Here is a 20295-nt window from a genome sequence, read left to right on the forward strand (position 1 = left end):
ACTTTTTCCAGGTCAGTAGCCAGCGCATCCTGTCAGAGTAAACAAAGGGCTTGCTTTGTGAAACCCAAAGTCAAGCTGAGGAGTAACGAGGGCACGGCCCTCACAGGAGGCACCTCGAGCATCATCCTGCCACAGCTGCCGGCAGCGAGGACGCAACACACTCTGTATGTGCAACACTCTGCCGCCTCGACACAGACGGCGGAGGGAAAGTTGCCGTATCCTGTCTCGGCGTTTTCAAATCTACCGCTGTGCGGCTCCCAGAATGCCACATGTCTGATAAGAGACATCACAGCTCTGATGTTCATCTACGGGCGCATCATTTGATATACGGCTCCGTGACAGATTCGACTGCCACTTCTGAAAATCTGGAGCTTACGCTGATCTAAAAGCCCACCTGTGAAACAGGTCTTTTGGGAAAGGGTGTATGGAAGCCTATGAAGCATCTCTGGAGACAGACAACTCACTGTGAAGCAGGGAGAGGCACAGCTGTGAGTAAAAAGATGTAAAAACATACAATCAAAAACCTCCGGGGAGCAAAACCAGGTGGAGCAAGATATGAGAGGCGCGGCAGGAAAAAACAGAACCTTCAAATAAGACCAAAAAAAGAGAATAAACGACTGCGAAATATTACAAAAGCTGCAGTTCAACACTGTTAGGGTGGCAAAAAAAAGCTCTTTGAGTGTAGAAGCAGCAGATTCTTGAATTGTTTAAAGTCTTTCTGGATTGAATCCTCTTTTTGACCACAGTCCACCTGTTTTCTCTCTGTTTTACAACCCACCACAAACGTGGGAACAGAAGAGCTTCCTGCAGCCCGGCGGTGACAATCTCCACGCAACACACTCAGCCTACGTGCACTTTTGCAGACAAATCCTGGAGGGACACTGCTGACAACGTGTCGAACTTGTCAGAGTTCAGCTGAGAAGGTGAAACTTCCCGCATGGCTCCGCATTCATGCCAGGGCCAGGCTGGCGCTCTCCAGCGTCCGTGCACGTCCAGCAGGCGGCTGTTCTCCCAGGTCAGAGTCTCACGCGCTTGAATTAAAGGCAGGGATCAAACCAAGATGTGAACCTTCCTTTAAAGGACGAGGAATCAGGAAGGGGGGAAAAGGAAGAAGAATTCTGGAGCTTTTGAGAAGTCCAGGTGTCTCTCGCCCTGATTGCGCTCATTCTGATTTAAAATGGGACTTTTCTGTTCATTTTTCTGGTTCTGGTCGGAGATTTAAAGAACTCTACTCATCCTCCTGATTATTTGGGGTGCAGTCGGTTATTCTTCCGTCGATGAGCCGACTCCGCATTGAGCGTAACACGTGAGATACTGAGTCAGATCCCTCCTGCAGAGGGTGTGAACGTTCTCCAAGTCTTTGATGTCGGAGAGCTACTGGTGCTTCAGCAAAGCTCCTGATCCCAGTGGAACCGTGTTTGATCCAGGTCTGCGCACAACCCGCTCAAGTTCAGAGGCACGAGAGCAAAAGAGTTAATCAGCACTTTGATCTGCTGTGTATCAACTATCGGGAGCATTAGCAGGCGCTTTTAAAGAGCCATTCTAAATGTACGAAAGGGGAGGGGGGGATCAATAAGGCTGTAATACCCTGAGATTTTCCCTCAGCAGCCCCGCATTAAAACACTGACTCAGAACACGGCTATCCGTCAAATCTGTAAAGAAAATAGCAACCGCACCGACAAAAGATGCCTTCCGTGACAATGCCCTTCAAATAAAGTCAGAATAACTTGATTTAATTTCACTGCCGGGTTTATTTCTTCAGTATCTTCCAGAAACATGTTTTTAGTTAGAGATGGAAAATAATGACATTGCATTACTGGGCAGTATATACGCCAAAAATTGGACCCACACATATATGTGGACAGTAAAGACATTTTTGAGAAAATGCTAGGCTAATGGCTAATGTTGGTATTCTTGCTGTGCGGGTCTGAAGCCATCAATTGAAGGCAGAAACCTCTTGATCTTCTCAAAAAGCTCCAAAAATAAGTCAGATTTTGATTTATTTTTTTCAACATTCGTTATTACTGAAGTGGCCACAAGAGAAAATTAATATAATACTGCTATGATATATTCCATTAAAACCATAATCTTCAAAATGGGAAAGCTTCACGTTAAGTTGGGAGCCAGGAAAAGGAGCTTTGCATGGTGAACAGAGAGAAATGCAGCGGCCCAGTGCAGCATCAGAGGCAGAAGTCTGACAGGGTTTATCACCAGCACGTGTGCTGCTTCCCCACCAGTGGCACCATTCTGATGCCAACTCACCGTCATCTGGGTTTGTAGGGTGGAGCAGGAAGACACGGAATCTGAGGGAGCAGCGAGGGTTTGGGGGTGTAGACGGGTGGAAAAGGATGACAGTTGAAGAGGAAGAGAGGAGAGAGGAAGAGATTTCTGCCCCGCAGCTGCTATTGTTCTGAATTCAACTCACATGCCGACGTCTGTGTTTAACCCTCTCCTGAGCGCTCGCGACTGAACCAGTCACACAAACCAGCCTTTATGTTCACCAGTGAATATATGAGAGACAATGCAGAGAAGGATGGTGGAAGCTAATATCCCAGTGTTGGGGAAGATCCAAAGCCGGCATCATTAAAACCTGGCCTCAGGCAGAAGTGGTGCTAACCAATAACAAAGTCAGGAAGGAAATCATCCTCATCATCAAAGTAAACTTTATGAATAAGTTATCCAACACCTCCGACCAAAAAGCTGCCTCAGTCCTGGCTCAAAATCTGGTTATTCAATCGCTTCTGTCATTCATTACGGAGCACAATGTCAAGGTTTGTGGACCAGACTCTTAATTAGCAAAGAATATTTCATGGTTTTTACCAGTAAATTAATGATCTTGTACAATTCTGCGAAAAAGTGCCTTTTCCATCTCTGCACCTTTTAAAATACCATTAAAGGCGCTGCTACATGAGTAGTTTGGAGTTCCATTGGCAAAAATACCCAAGTTGAAGATATTAAACGCCAAATTATAGCTGAGCAGATATTATAAAAGCAAGGAGTTAATGTAGTAAATAGAATGGCTCAATTAACCTGACAGCAGCGTAAACAGACCAAAATAAACCTAAATGTGACTCATCAGTGCGGAGATTAACTCTTTATTGGTTTAGTATGTCAAATATTTCATCACTGTACATTTAATTAAATGATCTGAGCGCAAACACAAAGTGATTTAAAGGATTTTACGAACCGTTTCGGCAGAGATGATCTGCCATAACACCATTTAACAATGCTTCATTCCAAAAACAAGGGGCGTGTCATCAAACGTTCCCTCATTACGGGAGGCTTCGTCGGGCGTTTGTGCGGTCTTACTCACCACGTAGTATCCGTCGGGGCCCTGGCTGATGGAAGCAAGCACTCCAACTGCAGAAATGGGCTCAGCGGGCAGCCGGCTGCTCTCTTCTGACATTCTGAAGCTGCAGAGAGAAAAAGTGGAGCCGCAGTTTTCATTACAAACCCGCATTTGCTTCATTATGGATCATGGATATGAGAACAGCTCGGGGTTATGAGAAAAGGGGACATTTGAGGCTGGAGATGTTACAGCTGCAGTTGTTACAACCAGGGGACAGAGGTTCTGTTGGCCCAGATGAGTTCAGACGTGCTGAGGAGGAATGGATGTTGAAGAAGCCGCTGATGGAACGACAAGTCCCACCAATGAGCAAACAGTGTTCCGAGGCCACCCAATGACTGCACCAATGCACAAATGAGAAGGAGCGATCACATATTTTCAAGGAAGTCCCAATCAATTCCTGTCTGAGGGAATTTTCCCCTAATGGCCATGCAAACCTTTTACAGGGTAAGTGGCTTTGCACTGGTTCCCTTTCGCAAATTTATTAGATTAAGTTTAAAGCATTATTGTACTGACGGACAAAGTTGCAGCGTTCAATCTTGATGTTTACCAAATCTATTGCAATTAAGCTGATCAAATTAGAGGATTTAGTCTAGAAAGAGCTCTCCCTCTTTAACAAATGTTAGCTAGCCGTACTTATTCAAATGAAACTGGAGGCAAATTAGCTAATAGAATGAAGGATTTCGATTTGTTCTAGTACAACCCAAGAAAGTAAAGTTGCACTGCTCTAGAATATTTCCATAGCTCCTCTACTACATTACTGCAGTCCTGGAGTACTGTGGTAGTACTTTAGTACTTCAAATAGAGCCAGTTTTATTCATAAATCGCCTCATCAACCAACGTTAATTTAAGAGTGCACAGTAGTGTTTCCAGTATATCTCAGTAGACCCTGCAGAATGCTCCGTCCTCAGAAGATCCTCCGTCCGTCCAGGCAGTTCAGGCACGGCTGAAACGTTTCCCAAAGAGAACGTGATGGCAGCCAGAGCACTTCACCACACTCCACCATAATATGTATCATGCTGTGGGCGGTAGCTCCACCGTGGTCACCGTTGGCTTTGGTTTACCTGGTTGAAACAGCTGCTCTGGTCCGCTCCTCCAGTCGCCTCCACCGCTGTGGACTTTGACCTTTCGCGTTAACAGGAAGTAAGCACGTTGCGGCGGGCGCCTCACTGAAAATGAATGATTAACTCAGCCATTATTTGGGAATCAAATTTCTAAATGAAACTTGTGTTTGCTGTAATTTAATAATATATCTTTATTGTTTTCATTATTAAGATTATTATTGTGCCCTGACGATGCATTCAACACCAGGAAAAGTTTCCCAATGCGACCAACAATGCCCCCACCTACTTGTGGGTGTATTTCTTTGCAATAACCTTTGAGATCCAATTTAGCCGCGGTAACTAAATTACCGCTGTGCTTCACTGAGCGACGATCATTACACGGATGTATCTGAGGGTCACGCCCTCTGACAGTTGCCTCTCTCTCCAATCATCACATGTCATTACTGCTGTATAATCAGATGAAGGTCAGATAAAGAGAAACGGATGATCTCGGTGGTAACATTAGAATCTACGTCTCCCAGAACACAAATCCTAAAAGCCTCTTTGTAAACGGTGCAGAACAGCGAGGGGTAACATATGCTCCCCCCACCACCCCAGTTAATTATTTCAACCCTCATCAAACCAATCAAAAATGAGTGCATTTTGAGACCATTATCCTAATTTATTCGGATCAAAGACTTGTTGCTTTTTTTGTGACATGGTGCCATATGCCAGCGTGGCGTCTTCATTGGAGCCGCACACTGTGACACGTCTTTATAGACCTGCATGTGATTACAGTTCCATTTCCATTTTACCCTTTATGAATATATTGAGAACATTTAAAAAAAAAACAAAAAAAAACCTTTCAAGTGACAAAACTTCCAACACTTCAGGAGTTCATGTTGAGTTTTCTTCTTGGAATTCTGAAACCTCCGTTTGGATTTTAATAGCGACACTTTGACCTGAAACGACTGACATATATTTGTTAAATACAGTGAGATGACATTTACACGTTTGTGATGTTGCAGCCGTGTGCTAAAAAAAACCTAAACTATTTAACTATAACTAAACTAAAAACTATTGAAAAACATCTGAAATTTAAAGATTAGTTCACTTTAGTGGATGCAGCTTTGGGCCGTAATTACAGCTTCCAGCCTCGTTATCACTGATTATTGCTTACAATTGAGCCTGGAAACACCATTTTTACCGTTTTTCCCAACTTTGTACTCAGAGAAATTCAGAAAAACTACAATAATCTCTTTGTCCTTATTTGGTGTTGGCAGTCAGAACCAGAACCGACGACCGTGTGCAGCAATTTTCTACCACATTCGGATCTACATAGCAAAACACTGGCAAATTTAGAGGCTGTGGCTGGTAAATGCATGATAACTATAGAAATAAACCATCTCCAAGTTATTTACGTGTGCACGGTGGACGAGGATTTGAAGTTCTAATCATCGAGAGAGTTGCAACACGGCTTATCACCGCCGCCGCCGCCACCCACCTCACACGTTCGCGTGCCTCCACATCAAAGCGTTGACAACAAGGATAAAATCTCAGGTGTCAGCAGGAGGGAGAAAAAACGACTAAAAAATATCACATCGCAGGCTCTGACTGAGAAGAGGTACACCTGCTATAGTAATGGTCTAATTATGGAATAGGTGATGAAACACTCATCAGCAGTCTGGAGATATCAGCAACACATGCTAACTGTGAAAGTCATCAGCTATTACAGTGTTGCAATGCGCGGCGTGCTGCATGCTGAGGACCGAGGGGGAAGATGAATGATGGCTGTGGCAGAATTCTGTGGGGGAGAGGCCAACGTAGGACGCATCCTTGTGCAGCTGGCATTTGAAAAGCTTCATTAAAACTGGGATTTCTTTGCTCAGGCTTGGTTTCATTTACGCTTTACGGCACCTCTCAGTTCCAGGCGACCCCATAAATGCCGGATCATCACATCGTGGGCACAATATCACCCACATTCCGGGACGTTTTCACTATTTTGCAGTTGTGAAGGGGTAATCAGCGGATGACGGAAGAGCCCCCAGGACCAAAATTATACCTCAGTGAATGTCTTTGGAAGCAAGTGATAAAAAAACAGATGCGTTTTTCCCTCCGTGTCTAAAGGTCATTCTGTGTGTTTTGTAATTTGCTGACACTAGTCTGGGGACTGAAGATGGAGATTTCTGCGCTGCCACCCTGAGAGTAATAATATCTCTATCTCAACCTGGGAAATCTACTGTGCCCCGACGTTAGCGTCACTCCTGTGAACCCATTATGAGCTGTGTAGAAACCAGCAGGTCTCATTTCTTATGTGACCCTTATCCCCCCTCCCGTTCCCTTTTCTTTTCTCTCCACACATAAAAACCTCGTGGCTCCTGAATAGCTCATAATAATAGGCTTTAAGAAGTCGACCCTCAGTGCTCCGTAGGAGCAAAAGCTCTACAATATCCCCTCTTTTTTTCTTTTCTTTGCTTCCCAATTAAAGGGCAGTTTGGTCGAACGGCAATTCGTTAAAAATGTCTTGGAGTAAGACGCCGTCGCCGAGCTGACTTGCCGACTGTTTTCTCTGCAGATGTGCCGAAGTCAAACATGCATTTTGTCGGCCTTACCTCTCCTTGTTTTTAGGAAATAAGCATATTTTAAGAGAATGTCCTTTTCTTTCCAACCCCATAAATGGCTGCATTGGCCTCATGCTATTTAGCCATGCCGTCTACAGACGTGACTGCTTTTCCCTACAGGTTTCCGATGACAACGTGGAACCTACACAAAGGATGGCCTAACTCAGCTAACTGTGAGCTAGCATTACAGCTCAGCACCTGGACCGAGGCCTTGGATCTGTCGAAAGGCTGCACTTGATGATGCTCCGCCACCGCCAGATGGTTCTCACGTGAAAAAACTCAATTTAATAATTCAAGATGTGTCGCTCGATAGAAGTAAAATGATGGATTTTTCTGAGTAGCTCTGGCGAAGGGAAGTAAAGCCTCCTCACTGGAGCGACACAGATAACAAGTTTAAGAACAGTTAAACATTTGTGACAAATCTGTCGGCAATCAGCAGCTAGCATGGTCGGGAGAGCCGGTGTTGCACATCTTGAGACCGTCCTGTAGCTTGCGCGGGGGTGTTTTTCATAGATCATATGGCTTCCGCAAAACGATCCTCCGACACACCACGCAAACATGTGCGTGTACGCGTCTACTCCGTCTGGTGGGGAGTCTGGACTGCTCCGACTGACTGCGCCTCGCTGCCCTTGTGCAGTGGTGTGCCAGTTGTGCCTTCCCCCATCGCTGTGAATGCCACCATCTGGTGTGCCACGTGGACATCATAATCTCTCCTTAATTACATTAGCAGTGCAATCAGTTACTGCATTACAAGGCCGGGCGAAGAGCTTTTAAATCTTGGAGGAAATCATAAATAATTGCACTAAGTACCCGGCGCCAGATGTGCATGCCAACTTGGCTGGCATAAGATAAATAGTAACCTCGACAACGGTGTTTAATATCGACCCCGCAAACGTTTTTTTGGACACCGCGATCCCCTTGTATTTTGCACCATCCTTCCATTTTGCCCTTCCGACTTGGTCCTTCTTATAGACAGGCTGGAGGAGACGAGAGGTCCGCTGGCTGCGCGTTCAGCGACCTGTTGCTGCAATATTTCCCTCCTGCATTGTGACGGATGGCGGCGAGGAAGCACTTTGTAACGAGGTGTTTCACAGCATCACCATTCAGTCCATTACTTCGCTCCTCAGTCATTCTTCAGTCCTGTAATTAGATGTTTCTCCGGTGCGGCAGATACTTTATGGTCTCTGAGCAGGTGGGTGAGGTGTGTGCAGGTAACAAGACATCTCACATTACGAGGCGTTCTCCTCCGGGGCTGCGATGCCGCGTCCTGTTGCGTAACCCTTCTCACTCATCTTCCTGTCAGGTTCTCAGTATCCAGAGGTGCTTCTCACTCTGTTCGCCGTTGAAAACGTCCAACAGCTTAACAGCGTTTACCTTAACTGGACCGTGGGCACGGAACCCCGTAGGTTCACAGGACGAGATGTACAGCTGCATTGTGATGGGCTCATAATCAGCTTTTTTCCTGTTTAATTTCAATAATTGTACCAAATGTGTAGATATACACGACCCCTCCCTTGATTAATATAATTTATAGGGCACGCGGTGATGTATTAAAGTCTTGACGTCCTTTTACTAAGGACAAGAATCCATCCCTGCAGAATGTTGATGTGCTCATTTTCAGGATCCCTGCCAGGACTCTTTGTAATCACTACATTAAAACCTGAGCCCGGATCGCTCCGGCAACGCTGGAACATCATTACATCTGCTTTATCTCCTATGAAAATCACTCTCCGGCAATGCATTCAAGAATCTTCCCGTTCGTGTCTGTTAGAGGCAGCACACAATTCTTTTCTTTTTCTTAGTTTTCCCAAACATTTGCACTGAAAACCCATCTTGTATAGACACACACACACGCACATACATACTGTACATAGCAGTAAATAAAATGAGAAGTTGTTGGAATGAAGTGTTCATCTGGAGGAGGCAGAGTCCTCTGTGGCCTGTCTGTGAGGAGCCTCAGCCCAACACTAAGACCTTCAGACTCGGGTAGGTGGGTTCTGGTTAACGACTGGCTAAAGGAGCATGATGAGGAGGCGGCACTGTGCCCCTTTTCACTCTCAACTACACAAATGCACAATAACACTCATATTGTCAAGTGTGACTTTGGACAGAAAGTTGTTTTGCAGCTATAAAGTAGCATCAGTATTCCATAATGGAGTTTTTTTGTTTTTTTACATGTGAAATAACACCTTTGAATTAGCTGCTAACTGCTGCTCAGTCTTGGCTGATCTGTACATTTTGATGTAGGATGCAAATTTTTGTGTCCTCAGTCAGGAAAAGCTCAGTCCTAAAGACCATTTCCCATTTTAATGAACATAAATCTAACAAATGCAGAGAAAAGGATACAGAACAGAAGGTAAAATTCCAATTTTCTTTTAATTTCTCTGCAACCACACAAAACTTTAAAAATCGCGCTCACAATGTGGTCAGACAGTTCTGCCACTGACGCACATTTGTGTCGCATGCGTTCGCAGAATCCGACATCCAGCTACACGTCTCTCTTTATGTAAATAAGATCTCAATTCACAAAAAGGCACCTTGACAATCTATCTCCCGGATGGAAGTATTGATATAAAAACGTACCATGCCCACTTCAATTTGATCACTATCTGGCCTTCACGGGGCTTTAAATGAGTGTGTCTTTCCAGCTAAACCGCGTAAAGGTAAAAAAAATAAATAAAATACACGGTCGAGTGAAGAAAGAGAATCGCAGATATTGACTAAATACCTGGTATCATTTATCATAATTTCTCCATCCACTTTGTCATGGTTTAGGCATTTAAACAAGATAGATGATTCAAGATGTTTTCCTCTCTTTCATACTTTCTGTGCTCTGGGAAGTGTGTCCAATATGGACTTACTTTACCTCTTTGCAATTCACTTGGCAGCCGTTTGTCACTATCTCGACTTGCTTTGCATCCCCCCCCCTCCCTCCCCACTTGTTCTGGACATCTGGCATTTAGTTTGCTTGTGTCCCATTCATGGAAAATGTGACGATTAAAAAACAGGACAGCCAAACGTGAAATGGCTGTGATGTGTGTTATTCAGGGGGTTTCCAAAGGCGCTACAATGTCGTGTCATTAAGAAGTAATGCTTGGAAAGGTTGCTGCTCCATCCCAGACTTTATGCTGAGGTGGTTGCCTTGGCAAGGACAACCATTAATATCTGAGAGGGACTATTCCCTGGGTGAGGTGACCAGTTGGAGAAGGTCCTGCTCCAACACAGACACCTACGATATGAAAGTTGGAAAAAAATAAAAAAAATCGAAAGTGCTGAGCAGGAGAGCAGCTTCCCGCAGCCATCTGCTCCCCTGCTAACTAATGCAAAATATCCACAGTGGAGAAATCTCCAGGAGGGAAGTGATCTACTGTCTAATTTCTCTCCCAAGCAGGAGCATCTAAAACTAATCAAATCACACATGTATGCGAAAGAGCGAGGGGGGGAAAAAGGCAACAAAAGAGTTATTAGTTTAATAAGACGCGGCGATAGGCTTTAGCTATCATAACATCTCTATTTCTTGGTCTTGATACAGTGAGCTTCACATCTATTATACTCACAGGACTTTGTCACTCAGCTCTCTCATGGAGTTGAATGTGTTGTTTGCCCTGCTGGGGTGATTTAGAGGGAACATTTTATCAGAGCCAGCCAAGCAAGCCCGGTCCACCGGGGAGCCAGCCATTTTATAAGGGTATGAATAATCAATGACACTGCATCTGTAATGGCCCGTTATGCAGTTTGTTAACTCCTTTGCTTGGGCTCACCCCCGCCCTGACTGCTATGTTCCTTGCTCAAACAATAGAAATGGATTGTTGGGGCTAATTGACAAGGCAGGAAGTCTTTCTTCAGCTGTCTGCTGCAGCTACCTGGCTGGAAGTTTAACTTTACAACCCAGCCCTCACAAAGTCCCTCGCACCTGGAGCTGGACATCCACGCCTTTACTGATCACCTTTATGCAGGAAAACCAACTGTAAAGATGTTTGTTTCTGACACAAGTGCACTTTTCACCCATTAAAGAATTTGATTGGCGACATTATCTCATCTCACATAAGGAACCACACAGTTTATTGTCTGGAAAAATAAAAACGGATTCAGACAGAAAGACTGTAAAATCTGCCAAATATCCAGTTCTGCTGGTACCTTTTCTTGATGTCATTAATAGCTGCAACAGAATTATTCAATTTAATTAATCCTTCACACGTTTATTTCGTTATAAGCCCACGAAACCTCACTGCTACTTCAGTGTTTTGTGTTTATCTCCAACATCCCACATCAGCAGCCACGATACATCCACATACATGATACATATTTGGAGCTTCACCCCCCCCCGCCGTCACCCATCAGCCTTTGATTTCCATTATTATTAATATCTGCCTGTTTAATTTTCAGCTCTGTCAGAATGGCTGGACCTAAACTGCAAGAGACAATCCCTTATTGATTACTTTCCCGGCAACCCCGGCGCACGCCCCAGCTGATCACGCCTCTCACGCACAGGCATCTCATGCATTTCAGATAATAAGCTGCTGATCCGGAGTTGAAACAAATTGGACGTGCAGTCAGTCACCGTCCAAGTGAATCATGCTGCAGTCTGTCAGTGGACGAGGCTGGGATCATCATCCTCCCCGAGCAAGGGAAAAAGACGCCATGAGCACCTGCAGCGATGTCAGGGTGGGACTGCCACACTGATAACATGCTGTATATATCACATATACATGCACCAACCTCAGCACGCCCAGCCACAATCATGGGGTAGATTTGACAATCTCCCACGGCAACAACCAAACAAACCAAAGTAACTAATCTATGGTGTCAAGGTCACAGATCCAAACCCCATACGGGCCCATCTAGGGGCCGCAGTAGCACGATCTGTATGGTAATGGGCTGGGAAAACCTGCTGTGAGGTGCCTGGAAGCTTCTTTAACCACTGCCACGGTGCACTTGAGCAAGGCGGCAAACCCCCAAGGTGTACCGAGCATTTGTCCTGAGCAGTTTTCCCACCTCGATATTCACATGAGTAAAAACAATAATTCCCCTCCTCTGGGGACGAATAAACTATCAAATAGAATGTCTAAGTAGAAACAAGCCAAATTACATTTAAATTAATATTAATTTGGATTTGATTTGAAGAAAAATAGGGACACTTTTATTCAAACACATTGTATTTTCAAATGTTGAGCTTTTAGCTAGCAGAACTTCAATACATTCAAATACATAAATAACACACACACACACACACACGCACACACACACACACACACACACACACACACACCTAAAAAGTTGTGCCAAGTACAATCCAATAGAAAACAATGGCCCTGTTGTGTTTACTCTGAATTCTATATACAGGTGGAAAAAAAAATCCTGTCATCCCGGACTTGGCTGGAAACAAAATCAAAAAGGGAACTTTTTTTGGGGTGGGTGTGTGTGTGTGTGTGAAGGCATGATTAATAATACATCAGAATTACAGAGCTCAGACGGCGCTGCGCTGACTTTAATAAGTCCACAGAGGGAAAACAAACCAGAGCCAGACTATGAAACACGCTTGCTTCCTGAGAACTATGTGCTCTTAAATCTGCATTTGATCCATCAGCATTGCAACCTTGCTTTGATTAAAATACATCATATTTAAATGGTATTTGCTGTACTGTTCTTTTTTTGAAATAGGGATTTTATTCCACAGATACACCTGAGCCACTGTTGTTTACCACAAAAAGACCCTGAGAAGTGGAATAATTGGCACCCCAGTGTAAGACTCCCTCTGTTTGGTACCAACTGTTTAAAATATGGATGATACTGTTTTCAATGCTGGGATTTTATGGAGTTCTTCTCAGGCTGTGTGGTATAATCCTCCTACTCTGACCTTTTCTGGCATGTTGGGAAACATAAATACACGAGGCACTGATGGATTCCCACCCTTACTAGAGGAGCTGAGCAGCGGCTTTCCAGTTGATCATATTCAGGCGTTTGAATTCAGAAAAGCTGTCTGGATACCTGAGCTGGAGCGTCGAGATGCCTTTTTCTGGGGAGCGGGTAGAGAATGAGGGATGATGGGAAAGAAGAAAGAACCGTATTGACAGCTGTGATACGCGTCTGCTCCCCACTGCTCGCACTAGCATGCTGACCATGAAGATGCTCTACTTTCAGCATTCTGAAAACTGTAACTCGCGTGGAGGCCACGACAGAATATCTGACGTTTTCTTCAACGCTACGCTGCAGAGATTTACACCCTTCAACGCGAGAGAAAAACCAGAGATGTTGCGATCAGATTGGGCATTAGTCGTGCATCGTGTCGGGTCTGAGCTCTTCCCCGCACAGCAGCTGTACTGTAGCGCTCTCCTCTCATATCATACTAATCGCAGACTCATTGCAATATTCCGCTCATGGTCATCTACTGGTTGCATAAATACATAGATAAGAAAATGATTAAATTTGAGTCGAGTCTTTCTGGTTCGACACTGTCACCTTAAATCATGCATAAATGTGATAATTAGCCACAGTGGGCTAAAAGGGGCCATCGCTGACACTTTAAATCCAATAAACGCCATGACCTGATCACTATAATTGACCATCTATCAGGGTCATTGAGGAGTCCAGCCTCGTTAACCGCCATTTATAATTCCTCTTGATCGCTGTTAATTACAGAAAGCGGGAGAAACCGATATTCTTGACACCCAGGGAGCAGCTGCCAAACAAACCACAGATGTAATATCTGCTGGCTCACAATACTTCATTGACCTATTACTCTATACCTTTGTTACGTATATCTTTGTTACTAACGTCACCTTTGTTACTAACGTCACCTTTGTTACATATACCTTTGTTACTAATGTCACCTTTGTTACGTATATCTTTGTTACTAACGTCACCTTTGTTACTAACGTCACCTTTGTTACGTATACCTTTGTTACTAACATCACCTTTGTTACGTATATCTTTGTTACTAACGTCGCCTTTGTTATGTATACCTTTGTGACTAACGTCACCTTTGTGACTAACGTCACCTTTGTTACTAACGTCACCTTTGTTACTAACGTCACCTTTGTTACGTATACCTTTGTTACGAACGTCACTTTTGTTACGTATACCTTTGTTACTAACGTCACTTTTGTTACGTATACCTTTGTTACTAACGTCAAATAGCACAAACATTGTTAAATACCCGAGTGATGGGTGGATTAGGGGTAAAAATAGCAGCTTTTTAAAGGACATAACTGAACACAAAGTTCCTGCCAGCAAGATTTTGGTCATTTTAAACGATTTCTGGTGAGCTGTGATCTATTTTTGCTTTGTGTTCCCTGATGTTGTTCATCTTCTGTGCAGCAATAATGTTAAATGGACTTTAAATCAATTATAGTGTGACCCAGTTAACTGAATATTCTCAATACGAGCTGATGTACTTAAGGGAGATGTGGTGACATTGTAATGACATTCTTAACAAGACTATACATATACATCAAGCGCATTTTACTACGGCGGTTAACAGTGAAATTCCCTCCGTCCTTTTGCAGCTCCATTTCTAGTCTCTTTTTCTGTTGTCTGGCAGCCAGTAATTGGGAAAGCTCACGGTTTATGGAGGCTTTATGAAACGACCTTAACCCTTTTCCACTACTGCACAATTTTGTAAAAGCCACCCAGTCCTTGAGTAGCTGATTTTATTGGATGATTCATTTCTGAGTGCGGTCGTAGAGGGGATGCCACAAACACCTTTAAAGCATGTGTGGAGGACATGAAGACAGAATTCACAGGGCGCCGAAGGCCACGGAGACATACCTCCTTCCCTTCATAAGCACATCATAAAATATTGCGCTCTGCTTTTACTATCGACTTGTTTCATTACAGCGCTGCACATTTCATTTCCACGAGTAAGAATGACATAACTGAGGCTCATTTGGGTATTTCAAAGTGCTTCTTCCCGCGATGGCTCATTTGAGCATTAAAAGATGGACCAACCTGAAAAAGCAAAATGATGATGCCGCAGACAGGGAAGGGAAAGAAAAGAAGGGGGGGGAATGAAACAAAGAGATTGAGTGTTTGAGATTCTCCTGAGATGAACTTGATGATTGTGACCACGTTCTGCCTTCAGAGGCTTTAAGAAGCTCCAAACCTGCTTTGTAGAACAACCCACCGCTTTTTCCGCACTCCCCCCTCCCTTGAACATTGCTCACATAGCTGCTCCCTGAAGTTTGAAAGCACAACATTTCTCAGCCAGCAACTCCCACCGGGACTAAAGCCCAGAGATGGAAATGCAAAGGATTTGTTTTATTGGACAGTTGCAGACAAATAAAGCGAAATATGAATTTCGGTCACGTTTGTGTGCCAACCGGCTTCCCGATGAGTCGGAAACGATAATGCGACATCCATAACAGTGCTGTGGCATGATAACACATGCTTACGTGCATGGACCCGGGGTCAGAGAAGGTCATAAGTCACACACAGGAAGCTCATTTTAGTGGAAGACAAAATGTAGGAGGACAAAAGTTGAAGCCTTGCAGGCTCAAAGATCTGCGTGAAGGAAAGTCAATGTGTGGCGTCATTGAGAGGGCAGAGAGGGACTCCTGCAATCACTCACCTGTGATGGACATGGCCTAACCTGAGGGGCTCTATGAGCTGTCCGCAGAGTGTGCACCCTCCCCACCCAAATAAGGCCTCCCAAGACTGTGAGACAACTTGTCCGGCTGATCTCTGGGTGTGAAACTGCAAATATTTCAGCTATATGGTGCAAAACGATCAAGTCTGGAAGGTTTTTTTCAGGAGCCACGTTGCATTTTCTGCCCCTTCTGTCATTCCCATGATTTTCTCAGCATCTAACACTTGTGAGGCTCAAACATGCTGCCTAAATCAGTGCTGAGAATCTCTCCCTTCCTTTGGATAATCCAGCAACGCCACAGCAGGAGGTAAAACAGCAAAGGGACGTCCTCCTGCCTTCAGTCCAACCACGCTGGCGCTTTTCCACTGTCTGAAGAGGTCAACTGTTGCTTGGCTGACCATGAAACATACATCAACGCACCTATTTTCACAAACAAAATGTGATTATCGTCATTCCCCGCATCAGCTTCCCGGCATCTCCACGGGAACAAAGAAGAAAAGAGCTCCAACTTCTCCAACACAGAGTTTTCTTTGAAGATAGAGCAAATAAAAGTAGTGGCCTGTGGCAAACTGCAATTCACAGAATCCTCTTTCTTTTTTCTCCTTTCCACATGACAAGTCAGTCATGGAGCTCCCCCCCCCCCCCCTTCCTTTCAGGATTATATATTTTTGCGCCTAATTATTTCTTTTCAAGTTCTTACAATGAAAGACGACGATGCCGCGGCTGCCAGGATAGCAGGAAGTGTGCCCTCCAAAATATTCCTTCTCATGCGTCTGACATGCACATCTGTCTACGCGTCAGCATCGCAACTTTCTAGACACCTTTGGTTTTAATGAAAGGGATGAGGGAAGCTGCACCTGCACCAGGATGACACATCTCAGTCCCACTGTGTGAACTGAACGTCTCCGACTTTCCTTTAATCTTTATTCTTGCCTATTTTTGAGTTCCGACAACTGCCCTGCGCCGTGAACGCCAAAGAGTGCGTGATTTTTGATTTCAGGCGCGTAAACTTGGGGTCTGTGTTGCGGATGGTTTGTGTCAGCAGTGAAGGAGACGCTTCTGCCTCAGTGTGGTCACAAGGGGGTAGCATTGACACAGGAGTTTGAGCCCTTCAGCAGGCAGCGCCGCTGCAGACAAACTGCCTTTGATGTAATTGAGGTCTCAGACCTCTGTGAGAGGCATACATTAGTTTATATGTGGAACTGTTCAAAGAACAATGGATTTCCATAAGTGGATGTAAAATCGTATTTGGAGCATCCCCGGCATGCTCACCGCTCTCTAAACAATGGCAGAGAGGACTCTTTCAGGATGGAACATGTAATTCCGAGGCACTTACAGGCTGGAGACGTAATGGAATGCAGAATTAGGATTAAACGTGGGTATTTAGGCGCAGGACGGGTTTGATTTGGGACCATTTCTAAGGGGATTCATTCAAATGCATTTGCTGATGCTCCTCAGCGAGTAAGCAGCATTCGGGGCATTTCAGGATTAAAAGTAGAATTTTGCCATCCTCAATAAAGCATAGGATCATTTATTTTGCAAAATGAAAAGCAGGACAGCTCTGTAGGGTCCAACCTGTATAGATTAAGATGTTAATTATCAATCACTGCACAGCTACACACGTATGCCTCATAACGAAGACCTCTGTCCATACGTCTTATCATCCACACTAATACTTAAGAGTACGACGCCGGCAGGGGCTCATAAATAAAGGTTACCTATTTACATATTCAGTTTATCATGAATATTGCATACTCTGTACATAAAAATTCAAATGCGGTGTTTATGAAATATGATCGTGCAGCAAATGCGAGAAGACAGGAAGCACAGCCCCTTCATACACACAGGGAATCGGGAGCATCCCTCTGTGATTAATAAAGAATGAAACAGACATTAGACCTACAGAAATTAACTCAAAGGCATCCAGTCAGGTTACTACACTAACACACACACACACACACACACACAGATGCCCTCGCTGGTCAACTCTAATGTATAAGCACATGGGTATCGTAGTATTTTACACTGAAACAGGCAATTTAAAAGGCAAAAATAAGTTTCTCCCATGTTTTTTAACCATATTGACCATTTTATTTCTTTTTTTTTTAAATGTCATTTGATTTTTAATCATTAAGTTTTACTCCTGTGGCTTTTCTGTAACTTTTTCCAGAGATATAAGCATCCACACACACCATTTACCTGCTAGAAAAGCTCTTTGCTTTGTGCTTTAAACAGGTGAAAGCAATAAAAGCAGAATAGGAGCAAACACTGCGCACCAAGTGTCTCATCTCCTCCCGTCAACTAGTTAACCTGGAAAAATACGATCTACAAATGTGTTTCAGCAAAAGCAAATTATCTTGGTTTTGTGGAGAGGAACTAATCTCTCCAAGCATGACACCGGACAGGAAAGGCCTCTTACTGTTATTATGATGTGTCGGCTTGTGTTAGATGGAGGGCCTTGATGGCCGCATCAGGAGGGAGCATTGAAGTCCCGCCACCATGACAGCACGCTGATGGATGTACAGGTGGCGGAGGGGCTGGGAAGATGGAGGTTAGAGAGCCAGAGATGAGGAGAAGATGGAGGGTGATGTGAAATGCAGTGGTAATTCTGGCTCTGGTAGTGTCAGAGTGGTAAAAAAAAGCAAAAAAACATAGTAAATTCCCAGAAACACCGCCTATGTGGATTTGTATCTACGTTTTCCCAAACGTCTCGAAGGACAGGGATAGTTTTAGACAGCCAAATTCCTTGAAACTCCATCTCCAGCCAGCAGATTCCAGTATCACGCAAGAAGTTTCCTTGAACACATATGGGAAAGCTTACTAAATTAACCAACCCTTACTAAACAACAACTATCATGGGCTTTCACTGGGGCACCTGCACATGCTATATGACCGAGGGTTGAATCCCATGGGTTCAAATAAGAGAGGAATCATTTATTATTTAGGATTATTTAGAAAATCAGAGCAGTTTCACTTTGGCCATGTCTGCGTGCACAACGGCGTTAGAGCGTGAACGCAACTAAACTGTTCTGTTTAGTGATAGAAGGGCTCCCAAAGCACTCTGGGTAAACAGATGTGCCACCAAAGCTAAGAAGGCTTTTGTTAGCTATAAAAAAGGAAGCAGCTGCAATTTATTCAGCCAAAGTTATTAACTCCAACAATTATCATCCTACATTGCAAAGTGAAAGCGGAAAAGAAAAAGAAAAAAGTTTGGCGGGCAGTCAGTGAAGTCAGAGTTCCTCCCAAGGAAGAAAAACATTGAAGGTTTTCATTATTCCAAGGTGAGGGCTTTAAAACAGCATTTAAAATGTTACCCCGCTGTTCAAGATCATGAAAACCTTTAATTTCATGCAAATGAACAGCAAGGAGCACGGAGCTTAATGTAAACGAATGCTTCTTTTGTGCCGCTCTAGAGGTAGAGTGACAGAGAGAGGGGGAGAGAGAGAGGGGCCAGAGAGAAAATTCCCAAGGATTCTTTAATTGCTGTCTGAAATTATGTAAATCCCTCTGCTAGGCTGAGTGCAATTATCCAGCACCTCTCGCTGCCAGCTTTACTAATGTCTAACAAAATAGCGGTGCCTGACATTTAGATGTGGTAATGCAAATGAGAATTAATTTTTCTTCCAAGACAAAGGGCAGTCGAAAGATCACACCATTTTATACAATAAAGGCTGGAAAAAAGTCGGCTTTTGGAGATGCCAACAGGAAATGTTGATCAAAAAATGAACATTTTATATGAGTGCAATGTGATCGTGGGATTCTTTTCTTTATTTTGCAGGATTAATCTAACGCCGCAGAGAGGCTGCGAGCAGCAGACGTTCATTTAGGGCTGGAATTAATTGCAGCCTCATCTTTGGTAATGATCTGGGAGAACCCTCCCAGCTCCACATTGTTAGGACATGTTCCTACCATGACTGTGATGTTGGGCCATTTGGGTCACGTTTTTTTTTTACCATTTGTCTCCTCAGCAACAGAGACAGATATAAACCAGGCACCGCGACACACAACACCCATCCCACGCCGCCTCTACCTGGCCATCCAAACGCACCGTCTTCCGGAACCCGACGGGGAACTGCTACCCCGACTGCATTCCTCCTTCTATCAGAAAAATAAATAAATAAATCTAATTGCCACTCGCTGACACAGACTGTTGAGCGAAAGTGGCTGTGGAATATTTTAGTCTGGATTATTTATATAGCATCAATAGCAAGTCACTGTCTCGAGATGCTGGCAAGGCTACGGAAAAGCCTGCCAACATTCCCAGGGGAATAAAGACGATATTGTCATTACACCAACAAACTGTACCTGTCAGCATGGCTCCTGCCAACATCTAACACTTTCATTGCTGCTCTTACCTGTATGTAAAATGAATCTCCAAACATGGATCAACCGACCATTAAGACCCGAGAAGGAACAATTTCAAATTAATTAATTAATTAGATCCCCCCGTGACTCCTCAGATCTACAAACAAACATTTACACCCTTTATTATTAAATATGAGAATATGGCTCCGGGTTTGGAGACTAAAAATCAAATTGGACGCCCCCCCGCCCCCTAGAAACACATTCACAGAGTCTCGGGCACATTTCCTTTGAGCCCTCTGCAGCAGGGAAAATCAGATGTGCTTTTAAATCCCCCATGTCACACTGGCACGGCTGGGATGACACATTTGATACGGGTATGGATCACCAGGATTAGTT

General features: G+C 44.1%; 1 protein-coding gene across 4 annotated transcripts in view; it reads right to left on the minus strand.

The window, feature by feature from the left end:
* mvb12bb (multivesicular body subunit 12Bb) overlaps window positions 1-5343 on the minus strand; it is a 32137-nt gene extending 26794 nt beyond the window's left edge. For 2 of the 4 annotated variants that reach the window (XM_057033881.1, XM_057033877.1), the window contains exons 1-3: window positions 5252-5339; window positions 4411-4515; window positions 3314-3413 (exon numbers count right to left, since the gene is read on the minus strand). In XM_057033881.1, the coding sequence (XP_056889861.1) occupies window positions 3314-3406 (93 nt within the window). In that variant the 5' untranslated portion in view covers window positions 3407-3413; window positions 4411-4515; window positions 5252-5339. Of the gene's footprint in view, window positions 1-3313; window positions 3414-4410; window positions 4526-5251 lie in introns of those variants that run through there. The other 2 variants (XM_057033879.1, XM_057033878.1) reach the window with 2 other exon arrangements.
* Window positions 5344-20295: the final 14952 nt, after the last annotated feature.

The sequence above is a fragment of the Takifugu flavidus genome, chromosome 5 (assembly GCF_003711565.1).
Source record: "Takifugu flavidus isolate HTHZ2018 chromosome 5, ASM371156v2, whole genome shotgun sequence".
Taxonomy (NCBI): domain Eukaryota; kingdom Metazoa; phylum Chordata; class Actinopteri; order Tetraodontiformes; family Tetraodontidae; genus Takifugu; species Takifugu flavidus.